Source organism: Nematolebias whitei, chromosome 8, assembly GCF_014905685.2.
Source record: "Nematolebias whitei isolate Nwh7 chromosome 8, NemWhi1, whole genome shotgun sequence".
Classification (NCBI taxonomy): domain Eukaryota; kingdom Metazoa; phylum Chordata; class Actinopteri; order Cyprinodontiformes; family Rivulidae; genus Nematolebias; species Nematolebias whitei.
The window spans coordinates 4,399,141-4,408,440 of NC_056505.1; the positions used below are offsets into that span (position 1 = coordinate 4,399,141).

The 9,300-nt window shown below is 42.3% G+C and overlaps 1 protein-coding gene across 1 annotated transcript in view; it reads right to left on the reverse strand.

Moving 5' to 3' along the window:
- Positions 1–1,276: 1,276 nt before the first annotated feature.
- ntng2a (netrin g2a) overlaps positions 1,277–9,300 on the reverse strand; it is a 21,246-nt gene continuing 13,222 nt past the window's right edge. The window contains exons 8-11 of the mRNA XM_037680145.1: positions 4,678–4,845; positions 4,351–4,494; positions 1,587–1,676; positions 1,277–1,501 (exon numbers count right to left, since the gene is read on the reverse strand). Of these exons, the coding sequence (XP_037536073.1) occupies positions 1,371–1,501; positions 1,587–1,676; positions 4,351–4,494; positions 4,678–4,845 (533 nt within the window). The 3' untranslated portion in view covers positions 1,277–1,370. The remainder of the gene's footprint in view (positions 1,502–1,586; positions 1,677–4,350; positions 4,495–4,677; positions 4,846–9,300) is intronic.

Genomic DNA, 9,300 nt, shown 5'->3' on the forward strand with positions numbered 1-9,300 from the left:
AAACATGTATGTTAGACTGATTGGTAACTCTAAATTGTCCCTTGGTGAGAGAGAGAGTGAATGTTTGTCTCGTTTGTCTCCATGTGTCCCTGTGATGGACTCGAGACATGTCCAGATGTCCCCCACCTCTTGCACAGTGATAGCTGGACATGGGCACCAATGGTCCCCATGACCCTAATAGGAAGAAGTGAGTAAAAGTTGATGGGTGGATTAAACTGTTTTATTTGAGAATATTTCTTCAGCTTGGCTTCATACAAACCATAAATATTTGATTGAACTTTTTTTTTTTTACAGAGAAGCATCTTGGTCTGATTTTCAGTTTAAGTCCTCATGCTGCCCTTGGGTCAAAATGACCTACACGACCTCCATTTTTTGACCTTGAAGCTTCAGGGCCCATTTTGACCCAAGGGCAGCAGGAGGATCAAAACACCTGAACTTTACCAGTCTGGAACGTACACTCATGGATCTCTGAGGATTGTGTTCACTTGTGTTTGTCTCCTCTTCTGGTGCGTCCAGCTCCTGCTCCCCTCAGTGTTTTCTCCCTCATGTAATCAGCTCCTCCCTGTTGTGTCTCTCAGGTGTTTGTGTTTATCCTCACGTTAACATCTGTACAGAAGTGTGCGTCCTCACGTTCTTCCTTGTCTGGGAATTGTATCCTGTTCACATCCTGCGTCCTCCTGTGTTCATGTAAGTTGGCTGCACATGCACGTCAACTTTTGCTTTTGTATATAATAAATACAATTCTAAGTCCCGTGTTCTCTGAGTCCTGCCTGTAAATGGGTTTAAAACACATAAAAACATAACAGGAACAAATAACAGAATGGACAAATGAATATATGAATATGTACGTTTTTAATTGCAACATCACGACTTAAGAGAATTGTGTTTGAAATATCTTTTTAATATATTTTTAACATTTTTACTGAGTCTACCTTTATCTTTATTTTGTAAAGTAGCCTTAAATATGCCTAAATGTGCCATAACTGTTTTTCTTATTGTAGATATTAATGTTTTTTTAAAAATCAACTTTATTTTCAGAATGTTCTTTATAAAAATGGATATTCTCAAAATAAAAATGCTCCTCAGATTTATTAAATATAAAAAATGAACAGAGTACTGTGCAAAAGTTTGAATCAGCGTTCGTTTTGTAATAATTTATTCCAAAACTCTTTAGCATTCCCTAAAGAAATACATATTTGTTGTCAGCAGCTGAAGGTGGAGGTGATCAGACTGAGGGACAGCAGGTACCGGTGTGACGTCACTGGAAGGCGTGGCTTGTAGAATAAGGGCGTGGTCAACAGAAGGCGGAGATTAGACAGCTGGAAAATGCGTGATGTCATAGGAAGGCGCGGCTTGTGATGAGGGTGTAGTCAGCTGAAGGTGGAGGTGATCAGACTGAGGGACAGCAGGTAAAGGTGTGATGTCACCAAAGAGGATGAGCTCTCAGAGTTTTCTTTGCAGCCACCTGTCTTCAGACAGATGCTTTGCTCACAGAGCTGACCTGGACACAAACATCTCATGTCACCAGAGCTCCTGTCACCCCGCCCACTTTACCTGAGCCGTACATTCTTCAAGTGTGAGTTTACCTGTGAAGGTAGCGGGACAGTTGCAACGCTGGAAGTTCACGCAGGTCCCACCATTCTGACAAATTAATTCCTCTGCGTCGCACACTTTCTCTGAGGAAGGAAGATGATTGATGGTTATTAAGGCGGCGTAATGCATCATCTGGATTGAGATTCTTCATCGGAAAAGCTTCAGCCACTCATTTGTAATGAGAAACATCTGTACTGTGCAGAAACTGGGAGCATTGTTGTAAACTGGCGCAGAGTTCACGTCACCTTTGTGGTCGAACCAGTTTGTTTTGGTTTAAGACTGCTGCTTATCTGCAAACCTCTAGTCCTAATCCTAAAGACTCACCCCAAACACCAGAAAGATTCTTTCAGTCCAATCGAATGGTTGCCATAAACTTACAGGGGTCACTGATTTAAATCTCAATCCTTGATCTGTAGATATGGAAACTTGAAAATATTTTATATTACAAGTTTTCCAGTTTTTACATGTGATTCAAGGGCCTTGAAACCCAAAGAGTGACAAGTATAACCAATATTGTTATTGATTGTGTTGATGTTTGTTAGTATAATCTGGTGACTGATGTTGCACTCGACACTGTTTCGAGCAGTATGTCAGCATGCTCAAATCATGTGACCACTGCCCACAAGGTCTTGTTACATGATTACATCACACTCATGTTGAATTGTTTCAAGGGAGGTCAAGGCTTCAGAAGGAGCCTAATTCCATGCTAAAAGTGTGGATTCTTGAGAGGATGTGCCACGTGGAAAGGTCTTCTGAAAAACTAGAACAATAGTAGCAAAGAAGATAAAAACTGTTTAACAGCTGGAAATTATATTGTTTTTAACTAAAAACTATTTTTAATCTTCCTTATCTCTTTCCCAACTTTAGACCCTAAGTACATGAATCCATCCATCATCTTCTGCTTGTTCTAGGCTGGTCTCTGGGGCTGCAGCTTGAGCAGGGAGGTCCAGACCTCTCTTTCCACAGCCACCTCTTCCAGCTCTTCTGGGAGGACTCCAAGATGTTCCAAAGCCAGCCAAGAGACAGTCTCTCCAACATGTTCTGGGTCTTCCCTTGGGTCTCCTGTCAGTTGGAGCACCTCCCTAAGGAGGCATCCAGGGACATCCTTATCAGATGCCTGAACTGAACCACCTGAACTGGCTCCTCTGGATGTGGAGGAGCAGTGGTTCTACTCAGAGTCTCTCCTGATATCTGAACTTCTCAGCCTATCTCTAAAGGAGAATCCAGATACCCTGCAGAGGAAATTCATTTAGACCGCCTGTATCCACGATCTTATTCTTTCGGTCACTCCCCAGCTTTCATGACTGGAGGTGAGGGTAATGTAGACCAACTGGTAATGGAGAACTTCTCTTGCAGCTCAGCTCTGTCCTCACCACAACTGACAGGCAAGGAGTCCACAATACTGCGGAAACTGCACCAATCCCTCTATTGATCTCATGCTCCATTCTTCGCTCACTGTGAACAAAACCACAGATACATGAACTCTAGTTGAGGCTGAGCCTCATTCCGAACCTGGAGAGGACACTGCCCCCTTTGTCAACAGAGAACCATGGTCTCAGATTTTGAGGTGCTGATCCTCAACCCAGCTGTTTCACACTCAACTTCATACCAGTCCAGTGAGAGCTGGAGATCACGGCACAATGATACCAACAGGACCACATCATCTGCAAACAGCAGAGACGAACTCCTGAAGCCACCTCTCTCCACTCCCTGGCTGCACCAAGAAATTCTGTCCATAAATGTTATGAACAGAATCAGTGACAACGGGAAGCCCTGGTGGAGTTCAGCTCCCACCCTGAAGGGGTCCGACTTACTTCTGGCATTTTGAACCAAACTCTCGCACCACTTTTCTTGGTACTGAATGCCCCGAAGAAATGAGCCTCCAATCTCATACTGATGGAGAACTACCTCCTCAGGTTCCTTCCCCACAGGAGAGGTCACATTCCATGTTCCAAGCACCAGCTTTGATAAGCCAAGGTCAGAGTGCCAAGGCTCCCACCTTTGGCTACCCCCCATGGCTCTATGCACTTGGCTTGTATGACCCCTTCTACAGATGGTGGGCCCACTGGAAGACAAACCCATGTTACTCATTTGGGCTGAGATGGACTGAGCCCCGTGGGTTCACCAGGTTCTTGCAAATAAGCCACTCCCCCATGACTGGCTCCAGGAAGGGGCCTTGGTAATCCATGTCCAGGTGAAGAACCTCTCTCTCCTTGTCTGTCTGTACGAGTGTTCTGAATCAGACTTTGTCTTGTCTCCAGACCTTTGCTGACATCAGCTGCATAAACATTTTCAGATTTTTTTTGTTTTCTCATTCTTTGTAAGTATATTTGGTCTTTCTATTAATCCACTAGATCTCTATTCAGTCAGGCAGGGACAGTGCCATCAGTACATGTTTAGTTGGTGATCTGTGTTTTCATGCAGGAGACGTGTTTGAATCCCCAGATTGATTTCAACTTCTTCAGGAGGCACTTTCACCTGTAGCAAAACACCATGATTTTCTTAAATGTGATATAAAAAATTACAAAACTTTTATTTTTAGGCCGTATTTAGTTCAAGCCAACAATAATTTTCTGCAGTGAGCTCCAAATTGACATAAATGAGATCATCACCTAAAGAAACAGGGGCGCTCCACGGCAGCACCTTTGTCTCCGTTACACACAGGAATCATCAAAAGGCAGAACCATTTCAACACAACTGCTGGTATTGGTTAAGTTGTTCAGAAAGCTCTGGCTTCTCCATCACCGTGGAGCTTACCTGTGCATGGAGCTCCGCCTCCTCTCCAGGTGTATCCAGGAAGGCAGGAGTTACAGCGCCTCCCCGTGGCTCCAGCTTTACAGGGACAGAGACCAGAATCTGAACAGTGAGGAGACGAGCTGCCGTCTGCGTTGCAGTCGCACTCTGAAACGCAGATTCATCAGTATTATTATTATTTATTAGAATTATTGATAACCGTGTTATCGTTATCATCAGATTTATTAGAAGCAGCATTATCACAGACATGATGAGTGAACATCATTATTTTGTATGGACGGGTCTGAACTGCACATTAGTGTGTTGGTGTTTTGACCGCGATGCACTGACCCACACAGATGTTTTCATGGTCCAGAGGCAGCGAGGCATTTTTATAGTAACCCAAGCGACAGTACTGACACTTCTGACCTCTCGTGTTGTGTTTGCAGCTCACACATGTGACAGCGTTGATGAAGTCAATGTAGCTGCAGCGGTTGGAGTGACCGTTGCACTCACAGTCTGACGGAAACAGGCACGGTTAAAACACAAAACTCACTTGAAACATTGATTTGAGGCCCCACACACTGAGACGGACACGCCCACGACATGCAGACACTAAACATCATGGGTGACAAAGATTTGATTTGAACCTGCAGACCAGGCTGGTCATTACTAATATTTCTCTTTCTGTCACAACTTTGGATTTGTTGGCCCTCCCTAAGCTTTAGGTGGAGAAACTGCAACATGTATGTGTCTGGATCAGAAATAATTATGTGAGTATTTATGAAGCATTCACAATATTGTGATCCATTTTTATTATGTACGTTTTTCAGCATCTGTCTCATTCTATAATTTTTGTGCTATTTCAACAAATCATAAATCAAAAATGTTCAGCTCTTTCAGGACAATCCTGCTGTGACTTTTGATTTTGGTGCAACTTCAGCTTTTTGAAAATTTTAGTCTTTTCTGCCATTTTTTTCTCCTAGAAAATGAATTGAACTCATTTTACATCCTTCAGATCTTTAAAACTGTTTACAACCTTTCACATTTTGTTCTGCTTCAGCTTCTTTCAGCTTCCTGCTGCAAATTTAAACTGTTTTCAGCTATTTTCAGCTATTGTGTGAGCTTGTTTTTCTCCTTGCAGCTTATTTCCGCATTTCAGCTTTTTCTGCTATTTCAGCTACTACTATTTTATATCAGTGATTATGCTAATTTTAGCTTTTCAGCTAATTCCACATTTTTTATACTCATTTGAACAGTTTCCAGCCTAATTCAGCAAAAACATGCTCTCTCCACTTCATTTTTGTAATTTCAGCTTCTTTTTGCTTTTTCAACTGCTTTTCAGCTGTTTTTTTGTTTTGTTTTGTTACTAATTTCAGCTTTTTGTCGGATAGTTTCTAGTTTTTGTGCTCATTTGTGCTTCTTTCAGCTTCTTTCAATTGGGCCAACGTGTTCTTTCTGCTTTCTTCTGCTAATTTAAGCTTGTTCTACCTTTTTCAGCTTGCATTTTTAGAAATTTTAACTAATTTCAGCTGTTTTCAGATAAAATCAAGTTTTTCTTGGTAATTCCTGCTACTTTTAGCCTAATTAACTTCTTTCTGTTAATTTCAACTTATGCTCCTTTCTGCTTTTTTCAGCTAGTTTCAGCCTTTTCTGCTATTTCAGCTACTTGTATGTGTAACAGTGTCTCTATGTGTCCCTGTGATGGACTTGCGACCCGTCCAGGGTGTACCCCGCCCTTCGCACAGTGATTGCTGAACATGGGCACCGGTGACCCCCGTGACCCAAAAATGGAATAAGCGGGTAAAGATAATGGATGGATGGATGATGGTATGTGTAACAGGCAAAGTAAAGGGTTTTAACTATAATGGGAGGAGTCTGATGAGGGTCCTTTGAAAGGGTAGGATAGGTTTATTTGGGCAGCGGGAGAAACCTGCTGCGGTGGTGGGATGTGTACTGATACGGGTACTAATGGAAACTCAGCTACTGTACATCAGCCTTACCCTGGAAGTTGACGTAAATGATCTTGGACAGCTGACTGAGCTTTGATCCTCCTGGAATCAGAATCTTCTGGGTTGCTTGAGACACAAAGCAAGTTGTGTAACCATGATAACAATAGGTCAGGGGTCAAGACTACCAACTACCATCAAAGCACTGAGCTGAGATCTGATTGGTAGATAGTGGAGTCTTGACTGACCACTCGTGATGCATTTGTATTAGCTCAGATTTTACCACTGCTGCTGAAAATCATCCATGAAAGAAAACATGACTCATCCAAGATCCATGTTTGCTTCTACAGGTTTTACCTTTCTTTTCAAAGCCTTCATCTTCTTTGTTTGTCTCTTCCTTTTTAAGTTTATCTTCTGTCTCCTTTTTGAAAATGACTGAATGAACAACAACAAAAAAAACATTTTTAATATTTTAAACATTTCAGCTGTAGAAATTTGAATATAAATGTTTAATTGTTCTTAGATTTTCACTTATCCTGACAAAAGTTTCATCATTATTAAACTTAGTTTAATGGAACCCATAAATAGACTCACAATTTGCCTGATATCAACTTCTGATGTATACACACTTGATGAAAGAGCATTTTTAAATGGGGCAGGGGTATGAGTGCATGAGTATGAGTAGTAGGTATGAGTATGAGTACTGCAATGATTCTGGGGTTTGTGTTGTTTTGTAAGTTAGCCCCTGGTAGAGTCTAACATGGTAAACTGGCTTCAAGGAAGGGGTCAGACTAAGAGAAGTTCAAAGACTTCAATTAAGAAGAATCACAGAAAGCAGGTTCCATCACTCAGAACATATGGTGGTTGAAACTTGGTCTTTGGGGTTCAGCTGAGACGACCCCAAATAAATTATATAAAGCTACCTCCTCATAAGTGTCCAAAGCCTCTCGGAAAAAGAGTCAGGTTCTGTGTGGTCCAGTTGGCAGGTGAGTGCAGGACCTTAGGGGTGGTGACTCCTGACATCTTAAAGGGACTCTTGATATGTGGAACGTCACCTTGCTGGTGGAAGAGAGCCAGAGCTCAACGGTAAGCTTGGGCTCTTGTCTATACATTCTTGTACAGCTGAGGTCAGAAATCCAACTTTTAATTTATTTTACCAGGTGAAATGCTTGAGAATCATTTCTCATTACAAACATGACCCGAACCAACTCCTGAAGTGGAGCTGGACTCTTTCCTACCCTGGAGTTGCCCAGGGAAAGAGGGGTCAGGCCGGTGTGGGAATACTCACAAGTGGAGTCCTCTAAAGGAAAGGATCATCTCGCTGATGATCCAAGCTGAACACAGGAAATTTCTGACTGTTGTTTGTGCTTATGTACCAAAACAGTAGTTCAGATTACCCGTTCTTCTTGAAATCTGTGGATGGTGTCATAGAATGGATGCCATCTGAGGACTCTCTTGTTCTTTTGGGTGACCAAGGGCCATGTGGGCAATGGCTGAGTTGTGAGTGTAGGAAGGAACGGCCTCCCTGATCTGAATCTGAGTTGTTGTTGGACTTCAGAGCTTGGCTGTTCTTGACAAACAGCATAGGGTGGTCCATAAGTATACTTGGTACCATGCCACCATGTATCCAAGGTGACTGATCGATTGTGTAATCATACTATCAGCCCCTTGTTCAGACCTTGGACATTTGGGTTGAAAGAGGAGCCCCACCTGCAGGTGAGTTGGATCAGGTGGCAGGAGAGGTTGTCAGTTAGAACTGGCAAACCAAAACAATTAGTGATGGTAAACCATGAATAACTGGCAGAGGCACATGTTCAATTCACACTCCCAGGACAGTTTTTTTTTTAAGTATCCTGGAGGAAGCTGCAGACACAGACCAAGCCATGACCAAAAGGCCATTGATGTCTGTTGCTGTGGCAACTAAAAGTTGTTGGTGGGCAGTAGCAGTAACAGAGGTGGCTAAGCTGATGGAAAAGACCTTTTGGCCTTCCCAGAGGACACCTGAAGTAACAATTAGAGGGTGACCAAAAGGATTGCAACTCCTGTGCTCATGGAAGCAAAAAGGACATGCAGAAGAATTTTTGGTGAATGAGGTTTTGGAAAACCATTTGTTGTCTCAGAAAAAGAAATTGGCTCTTGTCTCAGGCTGTGGAGAACTGCTGGTACAAACTGGGTTTCTAACCTGGGCAGGGTTACTGATGTAGCTAAACATCTCCCAAACACAGGGAGCCAGAAGCGGATGAGATTTCCCCCAAGTTACTGAAGGCTCTGGATGAACTGTCAAGACTGACAGTCCCCTTCAGGGTCGCATAGAGGACCAGAACACCACCCCAGTCTGCCACTATATAAAACTGAAGAAACCCATCTCACAAATCCACATTTGATTCACAATGGAACAGCGTAAATGTATCAAATTTTAAACTGGCATTTACCATCTGGCCTGTCAAGGCTCGATTTTTTTTTCTTTCTCCCTGTCTTTCCCTTCTACGCAGATAGAAACCTGGCTGATTGTGCCCTGCAACCTCAGGTTGGTACCTGGTTAAGATTATTAAACAGTGCAAGTCAGGGAATGGATACAAAGGATTTATAAGACCCTAAACACCTCCAGGAGTGCTGGAGGTCCATCATAAAGAATTAGGACTGCAGAACATGTATAAATCTACCAAGAGCAGGCCGTCCTCACAAACTGAGAGACTACGAAGAAGGAGAATAATGAGAGACCACCATAACACCTGAGACCTCTTTGAAGGAGTTAATTACGTCAGCAGGTGAGATGGGATAGATTGACTTTTTATTTATCTTTTATACACTGGCCCAACCTTTTTAGATTTGAGTTATAATTTCAAGCTTTGTTTCTATGTAAAACACAATTTCAAGTAAATATTTTAAACTGTGTTGACTCACATTATTATTTTATTACTTTCCTTTTTAATTTACCTTCCTCCCCTTTTCCATCCTCGTTTTTTTCTGGTTTATAGTCTTTCTTTTCTTCCTTCTTTTCTTCTTTCTTTTCTTCTTTCTTTTC